A 25313-nucleotide genomic window follows, 5' to 3' on the forward strand; every position below is an offset into this window, starting at 1 on the left:
ACGCTGAATTGTTCTGATTGTGGGCAGTTTAGACTGCCTGTACCTTAGATTACATAAACATTGCTTGGAGAATCTGGTTTAAATACAGATTCTCAGGTTCCCAGTCAAGAATTCTGATTCAAAGGGGTAGGGTGAGGCCCAGGATTTTATTTAGTTAATACTTACCCCCAGATGTTTCAGATGCAAAGGATCTGAGGACCACACTAGGAGAAAGGATGAATCTCAGGGATTGGGGCAGCCAAAGCACATCAGGAAATAATGTCCCTCTTCATTTCTAAGAAAAGGAGCCTCTTTCTGTATGTACTGTAGTATAAGACTCTCTGAAAAATTTATCTCATAACATGTAATAACTTATCTGCATTCTTCAGTCGTACAGGATCCCTCACCTCCGTTGAGGGAGATGTGCTAACCCTGGGGCTGTGTTACCCAGGATGCATCCCTTTTGGGGTGTGGCCCAAATAAGTCATCCTGTGCTGTTTTTGTCATAGGAGGAAATGAATGTTAGTGAAACCTAGATGAGCTGAGGTTTTGTTTAAAAATTTTTTAAAGGAAAGAAATTACTAATAATAATAAAAAGGAATTTTTAAGCTGTATTTTCATTGGGAATAATTTTAAGGACAGGGTCTTCTGTTGAGGGAATTATAAAATATTAGAGTTGGGGGCACCTTGGGTGGCTCATTCGGTTAAGTGACTGACTCTTGATTTTGGCTCAGGTCATGATCTCACGATTTGTGAGTCTTAGCCCCATGTCAGTTTTAGTGATGACAGTGCAGAGCCTGCCTGCTCAGGATTCTCTCTCTCCCTCCCTCTCTGCTCCTCCCCCACTTGTTCTCTCTCTTTCTCTCAAAATAAATTAAAAAAAAAAAATAGAGTTGGAAGGGTGCTTACTTCACCAGCTTTAGTTAACAGAAGTAAGTGAAAAATGAAAATCAATAAGGTGGCTGTGAGGGACACCTTGCAGAGGAAGTCAGGAACCTCACCTGCTCTGGCTTCTTGGTGTGGGTATAAAGCTGTGCAGATGACCTCTCTGCCTTTTTCATGCCAGCTGGCAGTCACTCTGCCTTGGCTGGATGCACCGTTGAGTCACTGCTCAGCTGTCAGTATCTAGGCCTGAGGTTTCTGTTCTCCAACCACTGACCACGCTCTCCTCCTCCAGTCACAATCCAAGTTCAGTGTCCAGAGTCTTTATTGTGACTGATTTGTGACTTTGAGAAAATTTGGCTTTCCATATTTCTTTTAAAATTTCATAACTCTTCTATTAACACCATCATTCGTTCTGTATTTATTACTTGCCATTCTTTTATAATAAAGAGCATTTCCTTTCCATTCATTCATTCATTCCATTCATAGTAATACGGACCCATGACTTATTTTATTCATTGGCTTAAAATCCATTTTTCTTATTACTTATTTTGATATTTTTAAGTATAATAATGGACGATAATTTAGTAGAATTCTGATTCTGTTACACTGCTTTTTAAAATATCCATTATACTATTTGAAATGTATTACGAATCCCTGGTGATGCTCATCATTGCTTTCTAGTTTAAAAAGAGATATTTGGAGCGTGTATTTGCGAGAGCACCCCACTTCGCTCGCTCGCTTATTTTGGTGGAGTCACAGGGTGACGCCTGGGAGCGGTAGATCTCTGCCATCAGCAGGAACTGTGCACCCCGCGCGTGGCCTGCATCACCCTCGGCGTTATTAACGCAGCCGGCTTCCCGGATGCCTACACAAAACGGGTGGGCGGGGCGGGAGCCTTCCTCCGCTGAGCTGCCCGGAGCTCCGGGGCGGTGCCACCGGGGGAGGTGGGCGGGGAGCAGCGTGCGTCGCGTCCCGGGTCCGCCCCGCCTCGCCCCGCCCCACCCCGTGCCTGCCTGTGGGCCGAGGCTCACAGCAGAAACCGCGGGGGCCGAGCCCAGCCTGGAATGCAAACGTCCTGAAAACCCAGCTGAAGTCTCTGGGCCCGGGGGGGTCGGACGCAGAGTGAGTACTGATTTCGGCCGCTGGCCTCCAAGGCCGCGCGTCTGCTTCCCAGGCGAGCGCCCGGCCCTGCGCGACCCCACACTCGCACCCTGCCGCTGGCTCCCCTGGTGTGGACCCGCGCTCTTACCGCCTTTTGACCCTAAAGATGCGTTTCTTTCCACATGGGCTTTAAGTTAAATTGTGTTATTTGGCCACCCCTCCCTCCCTGTAGGTAACACCGTTGCTGTCTCTACAGCCGGGAATGTGTCTGGTGACCGGACGCGCGGTTGGGTTACAAAACCAGGGATTTGTGTGACCCGGGGGAAAAAAAATGCAAAGAAGAAAAGCAGCAGCTATGTTAATTTAGTTTGGCATTTTTATTTCTATGGTTAGGTCCCCCCTCCCCCCTCAGCCCTGCCCTCACTTACTGTGCTGACCTCCGTTTTAGAGAATGAGCTCACTCTGTATAACCTTTCCATGTACCTGATACATTCTGGGTGTGGTGTGGCATGTGTTGTAACATGTTTTAGTTCTCTATTTCCTTGAACACAACCTGAGACTGTGGTCAGATAACATCAGTGAGGGGTACTTTGTGTCTGTCTTTCAAGAATGCAAGGTGTTTTCACAGAGATTTAACAATCTCTTATGTACTGTTAGGGTCCTAGTGTTCCTCAGTTAGAAATGGGGAGAGGCTAATTCTTTATTCCTATTTTACAGCTTGAGAAAACGAGGCAGAGGGTTTAGGAAACTTGCTTAAGGGGCAAGACCTTGGGTTCTCTGACTAGTCTTCTAGGAGCCCACCTATACAGCAGAAGAACCAGAATGCTCCATCAGCAGCTCTGGAAAGTTTCTGCTGAGATGTTTTGTGGAGCAAACGCCTCTGCATTGCAGGGAAGGTCAATAAGGAGTGGCATCGGCTGTCCAAAGGGGGAAACTATTTTCTAGTAAATAAATATCAAGTGCCTCTTCCTGATGTTTGTGGGCACTGACCTCAACTTTTCCACACTGAGTTTTTAGTATTTAAAAGGATGATTGTTACTGGGAATGTGGTGGAGAGGGAGTGATAATTGGGGTTCCGGGAGACAGTATAGAATTAAAACGAAGTAGTGACATTTAGCAAAATCATGCTGAAGTCGGAAAGGCTGCATCTGCTGACTGATGGAGCAAAGGGTAAGCGGCCAATAGCAATGAGGGTGGAGTGGGAATCCGTGTGTAGCAAAGACCCTTGATGTCTATTATAAACAAGTGAATTTTGCAAACTACACTGGCAGTGTTTATGAAGCAGCATATCTAAGTATAAATGTTAGCTGTGGTTCAGTTCACATGCTTTAAAAAAAGATTCCTAGTGCACAAGAAGAGTTGATTATAGTATGAGTGGTTAATTTAGTTCCTTGATTGTTCTCTGAATTGGCCAAAGAAAGGTTCCTGTTGATCTTTTCTATTTGATAAAATCAATCTTATTTTTCAATTCAATAAATATTTATTGAGCACTTACTATGTAGAAGTGACCGTGGTAGATGCTATGGGGGTCCAGATAGGTGGATCCTGTCTTTAAGTGGCTCACAATACAGGAACGAGCTAGCATTCTAAGAAGAAAAAAAATATACCTAAATGAGACAGTGTAACCAATTGAGACTTTACTGTGTGATAACTTTTCATGCCTGAAACTCAATTTTTGGAAAATATTTTATAGAGACGTGTTAAATATGTCCTGAGAAACTATAAAGCATGGTAGTTAAGAGGTCAGGCTCTTACTTTTTTAATCTGTAAAATGGGCATAATAAATGAGGATCGACCTCATTGCTACATTATCATCACATTATGTGGTGCTCAACTCATGTCTAGAACATAGTAATTTTCACTAAATGTAGCAGTAACTATTACTATTCTGTTCTTATACAGATTTACTGATCTGTTCTTGTTCTGAAACCTATTATGGCCGCTTTCTAATAATTTATTATTGCCTAGTGTAGGCAGGAGAGCACTAGTCCAACAACATCACCTTGTGAACAGTAGGATTGTGCATGGCCTCTGTCCAGATCTCCAATGTCCATGTATATGGACTAGCTCAGAAGTCCGTATGTCCTACGAGATATTGCAAAGTACCTTTAGAAATTGGAAATAATGGGACTGAGCAATTACAGCTTTCCATAAAAATAGGGTGTCTCATTTGTTCTTAACCAGGGGAGGTAGCAACCAATGAAAGGGTATTTTTAAATGCGTGAAAGTGCTTTTGGTGATGCTTTAGCATTCACTGGGAGCAAGACAGTCCTGCTCACTTAAGAATTGTCAGCCCCCCCAAAATAGAATTGTCAGCCCAAATGCGAAGAGTACCCTGTTGAGAAACATTGGGTAGCTGACATTTTTAAGTTAAAAGCTATTCACATAGGGGCACCTGGGTGACTCAGTCAGTTAAGCATCCCACTTCGACTCAGGTTATGATCTCATGGTTCCGTGGGTTCAAGCCCTGTGTCGGGCTCAGTGCTGATGGCTCAGAGCCTGGGTTCTGCTTCAGATTCTGTGTCTCCCTCTCTCCGTGCCCCTCCCCCACTCACACACTATCTCTCAAAAATAAAAAGTTAAAAAAAAAATTTAAAAAGTTATTCAAATAGAAAACATGCAATGTAGTTGTTGGTGACAACCATTGTACTTTCCCAGTATGCAGATTATTAATTCAATATATCAGAAAAACTATAGGATTTCTCTTATAAGGTCAGACACATTGGTGCAAAAACACATATTCCAGGTTTATATAGTCTCCCAGATGAAAGTATTGCAAGTTATAATGTAAAAGAAGATACAAAGATATATATGTATACAGAAGAGCATAGATTGTGGGTTTTTTATTTAAACTAGACCAACCAATTAGTTCACATTTGGGAAAAAGTAAGTAGTTCCACTAAGTAGTAATGATACCTTAAACATTTATTGCCGATGGATTCCTAAGGAATGAAGAATGTAACTGCCATCTAAGTAATTAGATAAAATCTAATTGCAGATATTTGTTAAAGCACTTTAAAGAGAAGGTTATTGGTCTTCAGACAGAGAATGCAGGGCAATAGGGTAATTTCAGACTAATCCATAGCGGTAGGGGTCTCCCAATCCTTGTCTGGGATGTGCTGCACCCCCTTTGAATTCTCTAAGACAGTGTTTCATGCTGTGTAGTCTGGAGAGCATTTGCATCAAAGTCACCTGGGATGCTTAGTTAAAAATGGAAATTTCCCAGGCTCTATCTCAGATGTACCTAGTCAGAATCAATGAGAAATCTATGGCTTAATGAGCTCTCTAGATAAATTTGTACACCTGTAAAGTTTGATAACCACTATTCTAGGAAGTAAGTTGGACTATACAGAGCCTTTATATAAGTTGTCTTCTTCTGGCCTTAGCAGTACAGTAAAATCTCAGTGAATTTACTAAAAAATCTAGCTATCCATAGGAGCTCCAACTTCTGAATCATACTGAGGCTCTGAACTGAACTGGTTAACATTTGTGATGCACAAGCAAGGGCCTAGACCAATTCCATTTCACTCAAAATTGCCCCAAGAGATGGAGGCCAGCTTAGTATGCGAGTGTACCCTTTGGACTCCATAAACTCTGGATTCTGTAATGGGTTGAGGTTCTCCGCACAAGTGACATAAGTATAAAGACCTAGGTTAGACCTTGGAGCCTCTGGAGTTGCTCTGAACAGAGTTGTTAGTAGAGGGGCAGAGAACTGTTCCCACAGAGAAACCGGGGGCTCAGTCTACTGTGTAGTGTTCCTTTATTATCTATACTAACAGGGTGGGCAGAGAAGGTAGAAAGTCAGACAATTTGTACACGTTTCAGTTATGTGCTTTTTATATGTCCTCATGAAAATAGAAAATTGTCTTTATATCAACATGGTAAATCTTTTTATATAACTCCATTAGTATGGCTAGTCATCATTAGAATCCTGGAATATAAATATTTTCCTGCTAAAATATATACCTTGAATGCTTTGACACATCCATCTTTTCATAATATTGTATTTACAGAGATGTGTCAGAGAACTTGGTCTACAGCAGCAAATTGAAATGAGAAGCCAGAATTTTAATCTTCCAGGATTCTTCTCTTTTTGTATTCACCATCTATTTATCTCTGTCTTTATTTAATTTATGTTAAAATGTATCCATTATGTCTATCAATTTGGAATAGAAAGGGTTTCTTCCTTCAATATTCAGACTAATTTTTTTAGGCATGCACAATGTATTTTAAATGTTTGAAAGACTTCAAATGTTTGAAAGATGGGGAATGCATGCTCTACCTTGTCACAAAGCCCATTACCCTCTCTTCCTGCTGACCTGATAGACTTATTCACAACACCTGGCACATATTTTCCTTTGAATTTTAGACCCCAGTCTACAAAGTAAGACAAATATTATTTTCTGAAAATTCAATTAGTCATTTGAAAATTGTATCCTTGTATTATCTACATGTATACATATATGTGTGTGTGTGCGCACACACACATACTTAACAGCTGAGCTGTATACTGAATGTGTATTTCATTAGGAGTTTCTCTATAGGTCAAAAATATTTGCCTTTAAAATGACAGCAGTATTGGGATTAGTGATGTCTATCGCATACTCTTGCCTTATAGCATAAGAAAGGTGTTAGAGGTATAATCACAAGTATCGAGTGTCCCTGGGTTTTAAAACCATAGATTGGAGAGGACAAATATTCTTGAGGTATGGCAAGGCTGTCTTTTTAGGGAACATCTAGGCTCTTCATTAACCTGAGCTGGCAATATCAGCACCAAAAATCTTCCTTTAAAAACTGGCTGGAAAGTACTTTTGCAAAACAATTCTGTAAAACTATCCTAGTATCTTATGTAGTCTGATTCCTTCCTTTTAACCTAATGAAAGTATGAAGAGACTAAGTTTGTCACCAGGAAGAAAGTGCCAATAGATAATAGATGGTAGAAAACAGTGGTTATTTCATTAACCCACTATCAAGCCATCTTGTTTTAAGCTATCTAAAGCAGTGATTTTCAATGTCAAGAAGGTTCAGAATCACCTGAATCACAGCTTTTCAGTGTACAATCTCTACTCCCTCTTCTTCCTGACCTTTCCCTTTCATAAGTTTCTGGGTGTTCATTGACTCCCTCTGTCGATACTGTCTTTGAGCGACCTTTCCTGGGCCAAGAACCAGTGACCTAAGGTGTTAAAGCTTGGCCAGTTATATTGCCCAGTGGTTTTACATAACATTGATTGTCAACAAACATGCACATTTCTGGTACAAAATGTTTAAATAATTATGACTTCTGGTATATTTTGCATAAAGTTTCAGTGGTTTGAATTACTGATCCTTTTTTCCCTGGCAGTATTATAAAACTAAATTATTTTCCATAGTCTAGTTTACTCTAACCTTGAATTTTAAACAATCGAGTAATTAATCATTGTTTGGGATTTTAGCCAAAAAGTGTCTACATCACTAAGAAACGATGTACCCTCGTGCTCAATATTCATAGATCAAAAAGGAAAGATTACCTTCTTTTGGCCATTCAGTTTGAGCCTTCCCTTTCTCCCAAGAATCTTTTAATGATTGCAGTGATTGGTGCTGAATTATTCTCAAATAATGTTCTTGTGGTGAGACAGGATTCCAAGTCTTAGAAATTAAAATTGTTTCCTTCTCTAGTCCTTCTGACAATCATATTCTTACACCCCTTCAAATATTTCCAAACATTGAATGTGATGAACAGTGATGTACTTATTTGCAACTAAAATATTTGCATAATACCCCAGGTGATTTCCAATTGAACTGGTGGTAAAGCACATCTTCTCTGTGTATATATAACTACATTCTCTACAGTTTTCTATGAGTTGGTGAACTGAAAGTTTGTTTGCCATTCAAAATGGAGAGACAGTCAATAGGAAATAAAAGCTTAACAAAGAACATTCAAGCTAGTGCTGATAATCTGAAAATAATTCTAGAATGCTCTGGGGGAGGGGTTAGGTCCAGTAGCATGTATGTAGTTTGGGGAAGCTTTCTAGGATCTAGATATTTAAAAATAAAGGGGAAGAGAAAGGAACCAACCATTGATTAATTTATTGAATAACTACTTTGCTAAGTGATTTACATAGGGTTTCATTTAATCCTCTTAATTAAGAGTTGCATATTTTGTGGGGCACCTGGCTGTCTCAGTCGGAAGACCACATGACTCTTGATTTCAGGGTTATGAGTTCAGGCCCCACATTGACTGCAGAGATTACTAAAAAACAGTTTAAATAACAGAGAGGAATGTGTATCTAAATACAAAGAAGCACTAGAAATCAATATTGTGTTCTTTATTGTTATGCTCCATTTCTTAACATAGTTGAAATTCTCTGATGGATGAGGTTTCCTGTTTGTGTGAAAGAGTATTGTACACTGACTGGAATTAGCAAATAATGGTTCTGTTGACAGAGTTTCTTGAGACTTTCTAATGGGCAGTAGAGAAGAGATAAATTAGCCATCTTTGAAAATGGTGAAAATTAAATTACAGGATTAAGTAGTACATAACTGAGAAGTCCCTTATGTAAGAAATATAGAACTTTTTACTTAGATAAGCTGCAGTGTTCATATTTTTACATCAGTTTCAAATGAAGCTTACTTTAAAATCTATTCTTCTATTCTGTTGATTTTTTTATGAACTTTTTTTTTAATTCAAGTTAGTTAATGTACAGTGTAGTCTTGTCTCCAGGAGTAGAACCCAGTGATTCATCTTTTACATATGACATCCAGTGCTCATCCCGAAAAGTGCCTTCCTTAACTCCCATCACCCACTTAACCTAATGCCCCCACCCCTCTCCAGCAACCCTTGTTGTCTAAATTTAAAAGTCTCTAATGGTTTGCCCCCTCTCTGTTTTTATCTTATTTTTCTATCCCTTCCCCTATGTTAATCTGTTGAGTTTCTCAAATTCCACATATGAGTGAAATCATATGATATTTGTCTTCCTCTGACTTACTTTGCTTAGCATAATACTCTCTAGTTCCATCCACGTTGTTGCAAATAGCAAGATTTCATTCTTTATCATTTCTGAGTTAATATCCCATTGTATATATATACACCACATCTTCTTTATCCATTCGTCAGTTGATGGACATTTGGGCTCTTTCCATAATTTGGCTACTGTTGAAAGTGCTGCTGTAAACATTGGGGTACATGTGCCCTCTTTGAATCAGCATTTTTGTATACTTTGGATAAATTTCTAGTAGTGCAATTGCTGGGTCATAGGGTAGTTCTATTTTTAACTTTTTGAGGAACCTCCACACTGTTTTCCAGTGCGGCTGCACCAGTTTGCATTCCCACCAACAGTACAAGAGGGTTCCCCTTTCTCCACATCCTTGCCAACATCTCTTGTTTCCTGAGTTGTTCATTTTAGCCACTCTGACAGGTATGAGGTGGTGTCTCATTGTTGTTTTGATTTGTATTTCCCTGATGATGAGTGATGTTGAGCATTTTTTCATGTGTCTGTTAATGTCTTCTTGGGAAAAGTGTTTATTCATGGCTTCTGTCCATTGATTTTTTTTTTTCTTCCTTAGGGGAAAGTGGGATGAAATGCAGTGAAATGCAGTTGTTATTTTTCCCATTTTACAGACAAGGAAACTGAGGTGAAGAGCAATTAAGGAATTTGCTCATTTCACACAACTGGTAGCAGAGCTAGAATTCATACTCAGGTGTCTGGCTACAGAGCCATTATCCTAACCACTAAACAACACTACCTCTTTAATATTTGAAAAGTTTAAAGTTGCTGTCAGACATTTGTGAAATTGTTTTGCTTGTATGGTTTCCAGAATGACATTTGATTTCATTTCACATTTTCATTTTGATTATTTGAAAATCAGCTTGGACAAGGGAACCTTGTTATAATCCCTACTATTTAAGCCTTTTAATAAATGTTTATTTATTTTTGAGAGTGCGAGCGTGAGTGCACCTGAGTGGGGAATGGCAGAGAGAGGTGGACAGACGATCGGGGCGGACTCTTCACTGACAGCAGAGAGCCAGAAGCAGGGTTTGAACTCAAAAACCATGAGATCATGACCTGAGCCGAAGTGCACACTTAACTGACTGAGCCTCTCAGATGCTCCTGTTATTTAAGCCTTCTAATTAAGAACGTGCTTCACTGGGAAGCTGGATGGTCATGTGACAGGCCTGTATTTCAGTTCCCCCATGAGTGGTGTGGTTTGGTCTCAGTATTTCTTCACAAACTTCCTCTCGTTTTCTGTTAGAGTCTATCATCCTTATAGATACTGAGTTTTGTACTTGGTTTTGTAACACAGGGACTCACAAAAGTTCTCAAGTTCTCTCACTCTCCATTAGGTCCATGCCTAAGGAATGAATTTGAAAGCCCGATGGAAGCCAGGCTAAAAGGCCCTGAGACAGCTGTTCAGCAGAGCTCAGAATTGTTTTTTGTACAAATCATATCCTCACTAACCATATATGCATTAATGAGCTCATAATCTTTTATGATTTGTACAAATCTGTGTTCCTGCTACCGAGATTCCTCTTCCTTGACTGATTGGAACTTAGATCTAAACAGGCTATACATTTGAATCCAAAGAAAATACAATAATGTAAAATAATATTACTCTTTTTATCCTAAGGCAAATAACATTTGTGTGTAACTTCTCCAAGCAGTGGTCACCACAGAATTGCTCTACCATTGTGAGAGTGAAGAAAGAGAAACTTTTGAGGCTGCTGGTGTTCATAAAATTTTTAAAAATCACTGATTTGAATTCCTTACTATGTGCCAGGCACTGAGCCAAGCACTTTATAAACATGCCATCATTTAATCCTCACTGTTTTTGTACCCATTTAAACAAATTAAAAGTTGAGCAGCTTGCTTGAATTTACACAGCTGGAATTAGACCCCAGGTCTATGGGACTCCAGGGGCTAACCACCAGTATTTCCTATTTGCACATCTGTCATTGGGTATATTACTCAATAAGTTTCACATCACTGTAGCTAGAATATCAGAGTTGGTGAACTATAGAACATTCAAGCCTGACATTTTACTGATGAGGAAACTGAGTTCCAGGGAGGCTAAGGCTCAGGGTCACACGGCTTGTCAAGGTCAGTCAGTCTGAACCCAAATTCAGGAAAAAATGCTGCCTTTTCTACTCTATGATGACTAAACTAGGCTGTGTGGCATGCCCATTTCCTTTGCCCACAAAATAATTATCACTCCAGAAAAAAAGAAAACAAAAAACAAGGGAAAGTTGGAGTTTGCAAAACAGTGAAAGTTGCTTTAGACCAGGAGTTCAACTTCATACCTTTTGTGGATTATTTTTGAGTGTTTGGGGTGATCCAATGTCAATGCTTATAATCAGATGCTTCCAGGGTGTGGCCAAAACTTCTATAAACTCTGGTGTGGATTTAGCTCACAGATCAGCTGTGGCTATTGTCCTGGCTGCCAGGCAACGTTTGGCTGTTTATTTTGAGATCTACCCTCATGTTGCATCAGAGGCCAAAACTTCATGAGGCTCTTCACTTCCCAGAGCAAGAAGTGCTCAGGCTTCTATTTTTATCTTAAATCTGTGTGTCCATTTTAATATATTTCGTGAATGTGCTGTGTACTCAGTTGAGATGGAATCATTTCATTTTCCCCAGATAGTGTTCACATTCATTGCCTCATTTCTCAGTACTCTACTTCATCTAGCCTATTACACTCTGGACTGAATAGCTCTTCCCACCTCTGAGTCTTGCTCAAGCTGTTTTGCTCACTTGGAATGACTGTGCTGGCTCAGCCCCCATCTCCATTTTTTTGTTGTTGTTGTTGAAAATTCAAATACAGTATTTTAATTTTTGAAGAAAGAGTCCACTTATTATTGCAAAGTTGATTGGCATTACTATTATATTTGTGCTCAAATCCAAGCCCTGCCACTTAACTGTGTAATCTTAGATAAGTTACCTAACTTCTCTGAGCCTTAGTTTTCTCATTTATAAAATGGGGATAATAATGGTTACTTCCTAGGATTTTATGAAAATATACTGAAATCAGATACACAAGCACCTGTCACAGTTCCTGGCACATTTCCTAACACATGGAAGATTCTGTGGTCCCCACCTGGCTGGTTGATCACACTACAATAAATAATAGTTTCAATCTCTTCTGTGAAGCCTTTCCTAACCGTCTTCCAAACACACATCTCAGAAATAGTCTTCCTCTTCTGATCTCTTGTTACATCATGTTGTACTTAAGATCCTATCGCAATGGATCTTATCTTGTATTGCATAAATGCTGGGGTATAAGTTAGTGTCATAAGGAGATCTGCATGTTCTCGCCCAAAGAGAAGTCTCTACTTCATTCATAGATAATCCATTGTTTGTGTTTCATTGGATTCATGTTTTGTGTCCTGATTAAACACTATTGTTAGGTGACTGTTTTGAAGTCCTCCTTAAAAGCACCATTATTATGCTAAATAATTAAAGACTTTGCAAGAATGTGTGTCATGATGTGACAGCATGGCAAACAATAGGCTAATTTAAACCTCTGAATATTCATTTCCTGAAGTGAATAATGTGTCATTACAGAAAGAAAAATGTAACCTGGGTCCATAAATGGGACTTCTGAAGAATATCAGTGCTTTCCTTAGAAAGCTCCTCTTCAGCTGCCGTTGTTTGTTCCAGGTGTTTTACAGGAAGTGGCTCAGGGTTTTGTGTGTTTATGTGCTTTTTAAAGTCTTACAACTCCTGGTTGAAGACATTGGTGCTAGAAATGACTAGATATTTAAATTTTGTTTTCTCTAACCAGTTTTCTGACTGGTGCTTTGAATAAAATTTCTGATGATTGAGTAAAAACTTAGGTAATATTGCATTTGAGCCATCAGATAATACTCTTGTGTCTGTTCATGCACAAATTCATAATTTAACAAATACTTGTTAGGCAACTATTGTTGCCAGGCTCTGGGGATGTGCAGCAACTGAGACAGGCATGGCCCCTGACCTTGTGGAGTTCAAGTTCAGGTCTGTCTTATAAGTTTTGCGAGGAAAGAACTTGTTTATAAGAAATCCATGATTTTCTTTCTTTCATTATTTGAAATGTGTTATTAAATAATCTTATTGTGGTTCGGTAACAAATGATTTGGTTTTCTCTTGTGCATCTAACAGAACTAGTATTAAAAGTTAAAAATCAGTTACTTATTTAATTTAGAAAATGCTTAATATTTGTTTTGTGTTTTACCCAAATTGCCCTAATATTTGGTATCTAACTTGACCCTCACAATTACTCTGTAGGGTGCATGGTGTTCCAGTTGTGGGAAGCTAGATGCTTAGCAGGTTTAATGTGCTTGTTTGTGGAGTCATGGCCACTGAGAAGCCAATGGACTGAAACTTAATTTTTCTAATTTATTATGTTCTTGATTCAAGCTTAAAAACAAGAGGTATTAAAACTGTGTGTGTTAGAATGAAACTTTAATGGCTAATTAGAAGATGGAAACAAAGATTGGAATCAACAGTTATTTTTTATATCTTGTCTGATACCATATACTTGGCACTATGGTAGACACTGTGGGGAGCAGAAATGATCAATTTATAGCTTCATTGATAAGACGTGACATATACTTAGAAACGAGCTCAGTAACCCTCTAACACAGCATGTGATTGAGTGTCCAAGTGAGAAGTACAAACGGATATAGGGGTTGAGGAGATAGTATGAGCTAAAGCTGATTCAGGCGTTGTACCTTGAGCTAAATCTTCAAGGATAGGGGCCTGAGCAGGGAAAAGTCTTCCTAGGCATCTGGGAATCTCATCTTGCTCTTCCCGGAGGAGGAAAGGAGCATGATGGTGATGATGGTGATAATACTAACTAGCATTTGCCCATTGCTTACCACTTGGCCAAAGCAATGTTATAACTAGTTCATGTACATTAACTCACTTATTACTAACCTGAATGGAGTGAATATTGGTACCGTTGCCATTTCACAGATGAGGACACTGAGGCATAGTAACTTGTTTGAGGTTGCACATGAATTCAATGCCAGCTGAAATTCCACCGGACATTCTTGAGCCCAGAGCCCCCTCTTACACTCTTAGTCACTGAATTATGCTGCCTGCTGAGGTGCCTGTGAGACAGGAAAGACACCGTTCTTGATGGAGGGGAGATGTGGGTAGGAGTCATGGTGAGAGAAATAGTGGAAAAAGTAGGTTAGGCCAAATGGAGAGTCTAAAGTTTAGGCAGAAGACATTAGACTTTATCTAGGACACAGTGGCAAGCCATTGAGAGCTTATGAATTCATCACAATGAGAACATGGTACACTTTTTTTTTTTCTTCCAGATAAACTAGGGAGCCATAGACAAAGAATTGGGAGCTAGAGAATGGGGTAGAACAGAGGGTGGGAGAACAGGGTATGGAGCTATTAGAAGGGCCATGATGTAATCCAGGTGTGGGAGGTACATGATTAGACTGGGAGTGTGGGTGGAAATAGAAATGACAAGGACTGGAACCAGCACTGGGCCTTAACCCAGGTGATTCAGGGCCAAATGAGTTCCCTGTATTACATCATTTGGCACTTAGAGCAACTCCACAGGCAGGTGGTATTACTACCATTTCTAAGGCTGTGGGAATGGGGATTACAGGAGGTTAATGTGGATTAGTAAATGCTGGAACAGGGAGCTGAGCCTTCATCTGTCTCAGTGTCCTCATTTTAAGGTAAAATAAGATAGTTGGGTGATAAAGTAGGGTTGCTGAAAAGGTATAGAGAATTGTTCACATAATAAATGGTAAAGTCAAGGGAGAAATCAGCATTCCAAGGGAGCAACAATGTAAGAGAGAAGGCAGAGGGCTTGTGACTGAAGATGAAAACCCAGAGAAGAGTGGAGCAAGTGGAAGAGGCTTCCAGAAGGAAACATTATAGTGGGGATGAGAGACTGTGGAATTGCTCTGGCACAGCAGCCATGAAGGAGAGGATGGTCAGGGATTCAGACTGGATCTGCAGGTGTGTCAGCAGGTAGAAGAGGCATGTGCATATGTATGGCATGTGTTCTAGTAACTCCACAGCAGAGGCAGGTGGATGTGGGAAGGGGGATTCTTGCCAGGGAGGGGTGGGGACAGGAAGATGGGTCAAGTTCAGGAGCACCTGTTGACTCATCTGCTGGCCTGCTGTCTGCCAGCCGGGCCTGGGGAGAGAGTAAGGCGAGGCCAGATGACCTGAGGGGAACTGGGGAGGCCAGCTAGCAGCACCTGCCAAGAACTATAAGTCTTCAGGCACCCCCAAGCAAGGGAGGGGACTCTGTTTTGTAATAGAGAACTAAGGAGCTGAGGAAGTAATATTTTTCATCAGCCAGATTTAATGGCAGCAGAACGGATGAGCAAATCCTCTAGGACCTCACCCTCCTAAGGGAGCCCTTAACTTGCCCAGTACCAGCCATTCAGCAGGGTCTGGGTGAGCTCACAATGCTTGGCAGGCGCCACATGATGGTTGAGGTTGGTACTTAGCAGAAACCCTGCAGAATCCAGGAAAAGGTATGGCCAGAAACCTGCCATGATTAAGAGTGGGGTCAGCAGGTGCATGCACCCAACAGACAGCTCTTACAAAGAGACCCCATCTAGTGGAGGAGACCATTCCTGAGGTAGTTACGTGGTTACCTGATTATATAAAGTTCTGGAAGTAGACAAGGAAGATGCCCATCAGGACTGCTCGTGGTGGTTGTAATGCTGGAGGTTATAATGCTGGGGCTGAGAGCTAGTGAGATGCACCTGAAAGGAAGGGCATGTGGGGTTTGGATATTTTAGGAAGAGAAGCATGCCAACCAGTAGCATTTGTGTGAATAAAACAAAGGGAGCGTTGAGTGAGGTGTGCACTGAGGAAGGAAGGGATAGGCTGGCTGCCTGAAGCTGCTTTTCTGCTTTGGGAGATGGGGAGGGATTGGAGCATGGTGGTCTTTGAAGGCAAGAGAACGGATTTCAGTGTGAGGTAGTGGGCAACAGGAGTCACCACTGATTTACTTCGGATGGAAAACTTAGAGGTGAGAATGCCATGTAGGAAGATTAATCTGTCCAGAGTGGGTAAGAGAGCTAAAAATCTGGACTCTGGGAGACCTTTGCAAAATATATGTGAAAAAGGAAAGTTTCTATTTTCCAAGGGTCTTAAAAGCATACCATCTTCCCTTCCTATCTGGAATTGTTTACTGCAGTAAACTTCCAAATTTGTTACTGTAGCAAGTAACAGATTTAAAGAGATTTTGTTGAATAATGCTAAAAAACACCTGCCATATTGATTAAGTACAGAATTATTTTTTTTTTCCAGGTTGCATTTACTCTTAACCAGCATTGGTTTGTTTTAATGCAACTTGATGATACAGCAAGATTATTTGAGGCGGGCCTGAAGCTGATGTAGAACTCAAACATTTGTTTTATCACATAGGGTTCTTTTCCTGCTTCTGTTAGAGCACTTCAGTTGTAACAAAAACCTGCTGTCTGTCTTTCTGGACTCTAGACTCTGAAGGCTGAGATGGTGTCTTCCTCATTGTATGTACTCAGCCCCTAGCTCATTCCTTTTCAAATAGCAATTGTTGAATGGGTAGATGGAGAATGATTATAAAAAGATAGTTTTTCTCTGCTCTTTGTTACTCTGATTTATTCTTTAAGTTTATAAATGACCACTAATACTCTGGATGTAAAGAGATTTGTGTCGGTCATTTGAGATGGAGAGTATTGTAATCGCTACACTTTACTCTGACTGACAGCACTGATCCCACAGTGATATTTTGGTATGTATGAGTGATGATTGTGCTTTTTTTTTAAGCTTATTTATTTATTTTGAAAGAGAGAGGGAGGGGGAGAGAGAGAGAGAATCCCAAGCAGGCTCTGCACTGAGCCTAGTGTGGGGCTGGAACCCACGAACTGTGAGATCATGACCTGAGCTGAAACCAAGAATTGAACACTTAACTGACTATGCCCCTGATGGTTGTGCTTTAAAATTGGCTGTCCCTAGATGTTAACAGGACTGTGCTGTGGTAGTCCTGCAGCAGAAAGTCACTGGCTTAAAAGTCAGGTGGCCTAGGTCCCAACCCTGGCACACACAGCTCAAAGGGCCCCTCTAGCCACCACCCCCCCAACAATCCCCACCTTTGCCTGGGTGATGCCCCTTATATTTTAATGACGATGTCACTTCCTTAGCATCACCTGTCCTGACCATCTTCTGAACTAATTCTGGTTGCCAAGTCTATGTTTTTATGGGAACCTGTGATTTTCCTTTATAGCACTTATCACAAGTAATTATTGCAGTGATTATTCTATTAATGTCCTGTCTGATGAGGCTGAAAGTTCCGCAGTGACAGGAACATGTCTAGCAATTGCACCACCGTGTTCCTGTCTCCTGACAGAGTACCTGGCACAAACTTACTCTGGGTAAATACACATGGAGCCAGTGAACTGGGGTATATTTGACAAGGCACTTACCCTCTGTGAGATATCTTTTTCTTCACCTGTTTAAAACCACATATTAAGGTTTATCTTTAAAGTTCTTCAAGTCATAGCTTTATGGATAAACTCTTCAATAACAATCAGTTATTCACATACATGATCAGAAATTTAAATGGTACAGAATTAAAATGAAACTGTATTCAATCCCTCACCAGAGATAACAAATATTAAAAGTTCATTGTTTTCACAAATAGAAGAAAATAAAACAAACCACAGTTCACTGGAGTTGAATGGATTCACAGTGGGGTGGGATTATTTTCCTTATTTTCTGATCCCATGAAGTAGCTGTCCTATTTCACTTTCAAAATGTTTAGTGCCTTTGTGATGGGATAGAACTTTCATGGAGGGATCTGTGCTGAGAACAAGTGTGGCCAAGGCCTTCAGTTAAATTCCTGTGATAACCTGCTCCATGCATATTTATAGTTATCCATGTAGATTTTACTGTTCTGGGGTGGGGGGGGGGGCTTTGAAAGTCTTCTTTATAGGATTTGAGGATCACATCCAGCTATTGCTTAATTATCTGCTTAAGGCAGATTGGATATTCCAAGGCTATGTGATTTCAGGAACGTTTTAATAAACATAGAGGTTTAGAAATAATGTTTACCTAAGGATTTGCAGCTTAAAAAGCACTTTCATGTAGAGTGTTTGGTCTTTGATTTTATATGATTGAGGGAAATCATTGAAGGAATGGGGTGTGGCAAATGGATACAGTAATTCTCACAGATTAAAAAAATCTCAAGGAAAAATGAATATTTATGTATTTGTCCTTTAATTTGATGGGAAAATCTACCTTGGTACATTTTCTAGCTCTTTATCCCAAAGAGAATGTGAGAGACACTACTCCACGCCTGCTACAGTGACCAAGTGTGGTATATTTTGGGGTGAGGGAGTGCCTTATTGGTGCCTAATAGTGCTCAGGAATAAAGTTCATATAGTTTGTTTGAAAAATCAGTATACTAAAACTTTGGGCTTTTATCTGAAAATTGTGGTAATTTACTATTAGCACTAACATACTCTACAGTAAGTGAGGTCTGTGGGGAAGGTGATTTTGTTCACGGTCCATGGGTTATAGTAGGTTCATACAGTCACCTTGAGTGGTAGTGTGTGGGGGTGGCGAGAGTGAAGAAACCAACAAGCATGGGCTCCTCCTGCCCTGGGACTTAGCCTCAGAAATGGCTCAGAGCCAGACATCAGAGACAGGCTCTGGGTATTCTTGGCAGGGCAGCAGCTGTTTACTGACAGCCTGTTACTTAAGAAGTAAGTTACTTAAGAAGTGCCAGATGGAATCCCTAAGCTTTAAAACCTAACAGACTTAAATGTTACGGAGGTTTAAATGAGCCTAGGTTGGAATTCCCAAATAAACTAGGGTTGATTTAATATTCACCACGGTAATGCAAGTTAAGTACTATCCTAGTAGTCAGTACCATGCAAGTATCCATATGCACTCCCTGCTACTTGGGTGATTAGATTGCAGGGACTAATTCCACCATCCCCTTGCATCCCTAGGAATGGTGTATCTTGAAACTTCAATTATCATCATCACCTCTTGCCCTGCAGGGAGGAGCCTGGATGAGACATAAAATACAGCAGTATTGCCTTTGCAATACCATTCCCACCTTCTCTTGCTTATGTGACACTGAAAGGACAATTCTGATCTTCCTGAGTCTTTTCTAGTGCTACATCCTGCTCTTTCTGTCTTTTATAATATCTTGGGACTAATGCATTAGTAATTTAATAAGCACCTACAATATGCCAGACATTTAGTCATCTCAAATACCTAAAACCCTGCAAAAGAGCCAACATTGACCTCATTTTATATACCTAGGAAACTAAGACTACTAGTAATTGGCAGAGCTCACATTTGAACAAAATTCTGTCAAGTTTTAAAGTCTGTGTTCTTCCTAAAAATAAGGCAGACAATAATTAAAATATTTACTGAGCACTTATGCACCAGGTAGTAATAAACCTATAAGATAGTTATCTACTAAAGAAAAATTGAGAAAGAGGAAACTAAAAATCAGAAAATTGCCCAAGATTACTTAGTAAGTAGTACACCCCAAATCTGCACCCATTTGATCTGGTTGTAAAGGCTTTGCCCACTGAGCAAGACCACCTACTGGACTTTTGTGGGAGTTGTACTCTAGAAGAGGTAAAACCAAGGTAGAGTTAAGAACAAGTATGGTTAAGAGGAATTGAAAGACAAAGTGTTTGTAGGTTAACCAGAATCAGACTTTCTCTTTCTTTACTTTCTAGGTGTCAGCTTCTTCTGCTTCCACCAGCAAGTCTTCCAGTATGAATCCCACAGACAGCAAGGTATGAATAGTCTTTAAGGGTGTACTTGGGTGAATGCCTTTAAGTGATTATTTTATAAAGCAAAACAAATGTAGACTGACAAATGTGTTATATGTCCTAACAAGCTTAAGTTATGGAAGTAAACATTTTCTTACTAATTTATAGAGATCTTTGGAAACCCACCTTTCCTTTTAATATTTACCTCAAGTATCATCTGTGCACTTCTACATTGTTTTAGAATATCTAGACAAGAGAGGTAATCCAGAGATTTTTTGTTGTTGTTCTAGGCTTGATGGAGTTTTTAAATTATAAAATGAACTAAGTACATTTTTCTGGATATAGTGAAGAATATGAATGCTTCTTATTAAAATAATAATATTCTTATTTTATAATATTCTAGCCATTTAAAACTCAGTGTACAGGGGCGCCTGGGTGGCTCAGTTGGTTAAGCATCCAACTTCAGCTCAGGTCATGATCATGGTTAGGGAGCTCAAGCCCTACGTTGGGCTCTGTGCTGAGAGCTCAGAACCTGGAGCCTGCTTTGGATTCTGTCTCCATTTCTCTCTCTTCCTTCCCCACTCATACTCTGTCTCTCTCTCTCAAAAATAAATAAACATTAAAAAAATTAAAAAAAAATAAATAAAACTTAGTGTACAAATGAGAAAATTTATACTAAGTGAATATGAAACAAGTGACATAATACTGGTTACTTTAGATACTTCCTTAAGTTTGTGAAATTTTAGTCCTATGGGACAACATCTTATTGATAAAACTTTGAGCTCTATTTGGGATTTATTCTAATAGTTATTTCTTGGAATTTCAGTAGAAAAAGAATGCTGTACAGTGGAGTTATCACATAGAGTAAGCCTAGTTCTGAAGAGTTGGCTAAAGCTGCCTTAACCCTCTCCCTTAGTTACTGTATCTCAAGCTGTGTTTCTTGGACAATTGGGGTGGAGAATTAAAGCGGGCACATTTGCAAGAAGCTCTTAACTAATTTTTATGAGCCAGTATCCTTTAGTGCCCTTAAAAGCTAACCCAGCTCCATTATTATTAAGTTGCTCTTGTTTAAAATCACTGACATGTTTTTTTGCTTTCTGTCTTCCATGTTACTTTGCTATCCCAGTAGGATCCTATATCAAAACTTAGTACTGGCACTGTAATTTAGTGCTGTTGGGAGATCCTATAGTGTCTTGTTGAGCTGTTTGTTTGTTTGTTTGTTTTAAATATTTATTTTAAATATTTAGATTTTAAGTATTTAAAATGTTTAAATATTTAATTCAAATATTGTTGAGAGATAGCATGCAAGCAGGGGAGGGGCAGAGAGGAAGACGGAGAATCTAAGCAGGCTGCAGGATTCGAGCTGTCATTGTAGAGTCTTATATGGGGCTCAAACTCATGAATCATGAGATCATGACCTGAGTTGAAGTTTCATGCTTAACCAACTAAGCCTCCCAGGTGCTCCTCATGTTCAGCTATTTTTGAAGGACATTGTAAGTATCTTGAAGTATACTATTCAAATCTCTTATAAATGTTATCTAGCATTTCTTTTAACTTAAAAAATTTTAATCTAAAATTGTTTTTATTTAGTATTTTACATGAATTTTTAAATTGTTTTCAAAATATACATTACCTGATCTATTCATCTATTAGTTGTCACTATTTACGAAGACCAAGCTTAATCTTAGAATATTAAAAAAAACTTAGACTATCAGAAAAGCATCAACCAATAACAAATTATCATTGAGTTCAGAGTCCATGAAAAATTAAAGAAAGGAGAGCCACAAATCTAGGATTTCTTTTTTATTATTTTGGTTCTCATTTGACCCATTGCCTGACTCTGATCCATTGCCCCTGACTTTCGTTTTGAGGACCAGTGCTTATTTCAAGTGTCCACAAACCCTTCAACCATTGCTAAGGATTAATCACGAGAATTCCTGGAAGTCCTACAGAACTAGAGGAGGGGAGGAGAGAGAGGGGAAAGTAGGGAAAAAGTGGGAGAGACCAAAATAAGTGTCTTGGTGATGAAATATCACCAATGGCTGAGTCAGGACCACTTTTGGCATCAACTCCCTTTCTTGGTGGATTTCAGTTACAATGTTTTTGTGATGTTTGTGTCATAACATTTATACTAGCCTTCTCTTGAAGATTTTTGTGAATGTGAACTTGAGTGTATTTTTTCAAATATTTTGAGCTTTTAGAAAAAAGATGTTAATTCAAAATAATACCTATACTGAATCCTGTGTTCCATACCTTTCAAATAAAAGTCCATATACCTCTGAAGAGGAAGGATATGTCTAGATCTAAGTTCTTTCTCTCTTGCCCCTGGTGCATTAGAATCAGTGGTCATATTGCTGTAGTTAAGATGGAAGGTCAGATTTCTAATCAGGATAAAATCCCTGAAAGACTATGTAGCATGAACAATGGAAAAAGATGGCCTGGTGTGGAATCTCATTTCATATCAGCCATGGTATTCGGAAACACATCTTGGCTTTTGTTTCCTTATCTGTACAGTTTGGATAATAGTACATGTTTCACAAGCCTATGTAAGAAAACAAACATTAAGGGTATTAGTGCCTGTCCTACAGCAGATGCCCAGTAGGAGCTGTCTAACACTGGAGAGACAATGTTGTACAGTGTGGTGATTGAGAACACAAAACCCCAGCTCTACCATGGGTATCCTTGGGAAGTTATTTAACTTCTTTGTACCTAAATTTCTCATCCCTGAAGTGGAGATGATGATGATAGGATGATGATGATACCTCCCTCATAGAATTATTATGAGGACTGAGTTGGCATATGTAAAGTTTGGAGCAGTCCTTGATACTAAGAGGTAATCAATAAGCATTAGTTATTATTGTCATCACTATTATGTTAAGCACCACCACCTTCACCAAAAATAAATTTGGGAAATGTATTAGCAACTACTAATAAAAATATTCCATTATAAACTACTTACATGTGTGAGCATAAATTCTTAATTGTTTTGTAGAGTTCTTCCTTGCAACATCTTGATTGACAAATTACAAAGTAGAAGCTGTTCATAGATCTAAACCACTACAATACCAGCTGCTTGTTTTCCTTAATAATCATTAATAAATTTCATTTGCATAAATTCAAAAAGCATAGTAGCAAATACAGAAACTAATTAACAAAGATCCTAATTGAAAGGATCCCAAATTAAAATTCCTTTAAAAAGATTTGTGTGGTTATGAACTTGGTTTCCTTCTCAAACAATATGTATGTTGGTATAATGAGGGTCCGTTCGTTATAGGAGGAATGTTTGTATTTTCATGGCTGAAGCACAAGCCATGATACATCAAGAGGGTATTTGGTGTTGGCTTTTTCAAATAGGATAAAAAATAGGAGTTTATGTTAACACCACCAAATAGATAAAAAGGAAAGAAATGACAGGAAATATTAGGCCTAATTTTCCATCTTTCATTTTGAAAAGTTCAAAAATGTTTAATCCAGTTTTATTCCAGTTTTCACATCTTGCCTATACCAAGAATGCATGTATGTACTTAAGGGATTGTATTTTTCGACACAAATGACCTTTGGTTGGGTAAAACTGAGTAAAACACTCCAGTAAAGGACTTAAGTCACAATGAGACCTTCTGAAGCATTCTTAGAACTTTAGATTATATTGTGCATAAAAAATCTAGGGGCGCCTGGGTGGCTCAGTCGGTTAAGCGTCCGACTTCAACTCAGGTCACGATCTCGCGGTCCGTGAGTTCGAGCCCCGCGTCGGGCTCTGGGCTGATGGCTCAGAGCCTGGAGCCTGCTTCCAATTCTGTGTCTCCCTCTCTCTCTGCCCCTCCCCCGTTCATGCTCTGTCTCTCTCTGTCTCAGAAATAAATAAACGTTAAAACAAAAAAAATTAAAAAAAAAATCTATGTACTATTTACAGGATTGTTGTAAAATTTCAGAAAAAATTTGACAGTACTTATGACTATTGATTTGGTCATAATCAAGCATTATAAATATAGGTGGAAGAAAATGGCCCAATCAGCCTGTACACAGAGAAATTGAAGGAAAGGGGTCAGAAGTTAGTTTTACTAATGGCGATTTTATAGATTTTTATCACAGAAAAAAAAGTAAATCCAAATTGCAATATTTGCTTGAGGCTTTAGAATTTTAGTGCCTACCACTTCTTGGAGTTACATATATACGCATGGAGTAGATGCAGTAGAGGAGTAGAACGAGTCTCGATATAAACATTTAGCCCAATGATACATGATACTTATTTGACTGTCAGATTAAATAAAATCACACCTGGGGCTGTGCTCTTGTATTAGGCTATTCCAATCAGCAAACAGATGGAAGGACAGCATTCCCCCAGCAAGAAAAGACCCAAAAAACAGGTGACGTGGTTCATTGTACTAGGGGACATTTCTGTTTGCTAATGGTCACCTCATCTGCTCAGCATGCACTAATAATTACAGTTTGAGATCTTCAGTAACTCACCCATCACGGACTTTGTGGTAGGCTTGGTGACCTATCGCTCATATTCTGGCACTAAAACTAAATGTCACTGCTTTCTGTTCTCCTTGGCTCTGTCACCATCCCATTGTTTCACACCGACAGCCAAAACCTGTGGTATTTCACACAAAGATCAGTCGTATCATTGGCTTTGAAGGATGAAGATTTTTATTTTGTTTTGCTTATATATTAGCTACAGTGTTTGTAGTAATAAATTTTTACATATCTTTGGTACACATAACAAAAGTAAGATGTAAATTGCTATCTAAAAGTAAGAGCAGAGTGTTAGTGTACTTAACGTGTTTATCTAAACAGTTAAAATTACAAGAAAAGGATAGTAAACTTAGAAAGCTTATATTTAGATCAAAATCATCTCCTTTGGAAAGCTTTCTTAGTTGAAGAAAATCTATGTTAAACTTTATAAACTATGTCTTTTTTTTCCTTTCTTCTGTAATTCCTTCCCTCTTTTCTTTATTTTTCTGAGTTTAGGCTGCAAAAACAGAACCTGAAAACAAGTCACAATCAACTAAGGTAAGTAATTTAAGTCAACTAGTGAGTTGTTTGGATTCTTAGCAATAATAATGAATAACCAATATACTCCATTGGTGCTACTGAATGGTAAAAGGATTTTTTTGTCAGCTAATTTAATTAATTTTGGATTACCCTTTTAAACATTTTATAGGGCATAAGTGAATACTTATAACATTAAATCCATACATTAAAATGAATTTATTTTGTAAATGAAAACAATAGATTTCAGAAGGCATTTTGTTCAGGTCTAGATTTTTGTTATAGTTGAAGTCATTGTTAAAAAAAGCAGTAGGAACCAAGGAGAAAGGACAAAGGGTAATGAGTATCCAGTTACTTTAAAAATGGGACATCAAGAGTAAATGTCTTTTGAACCCAGCACCTAGATGACTTACAGATGAGAGTCTTTGCTAAGAGGATCCTAGGTTTATCTTAACAGTCTTATCTCAGTTTGTGGAATGAGTTCCAGTTTCTCAGGAGACAACTCTGACTTTCCCTTGGGAGTGTCTTCCCTGACTCATGGCTGTCTAGACTGAAAGCCAATCTGTATCCATGTGAAGATGGACCCCAGGGTGTCTGCAGGCAAATGTTTATCCTACATACGATGGTGCACATTACTTCT

At 39.1% G+C, this 25313-nt stretch overlaps 1 protein-coding gene across 10 annotated transcripts in view; it reads left to right on the top strand.

Moving 5' to 3' along the window:
• CAST (calpastatin) overlaps positions 1-25313 on the top strand; it is a 107951-nt gene that overhangs the window by 38231 nt on the left and 44407 nt on the right. For 3 of the 10 annotated variants that reach the window (XM_042944166.1, XM_042944157.1, XM_042944175.1), the window contains exons 1-3: positions 1863-1986; positions 19646-19705; positions 24653-24694. In XM_042944166.1, coding sequence (XP_042800100.1) covers positions 19685-19705; positions 24653-24694 — 63 coding nt within the window. In that variant the 5' untranslated portion in view covers positions 1863-1986; positions 19646-19684. Of the gene's footprint in view, positions 1-1862; positions 1987-15306; positions 15538-19645; positions 19706-23617; positions 24046-24652; positions 24695-25313 lie in introns of those variants that run through there. The other 7 variants (XM_042944185.1, XM_042944218.1, XM_042944193.1 and 4 more) reach the window with 4 other exon arrangements.

This window comes from Panthera leo, chromosome A1, assembly GCF_018350215.1.
Source record: "Panthera leo isolate Ple1 chromosome A1, P.leo_Ple1_pat1.1, whole genome shotgun sequence".
NCBI classification, from domain to species: domain Eukaryota; kingdom Metazoa; phylum Chordata; class Mammalia; order Carnivora; family Felidae; genus Panthera; species Panthera leo.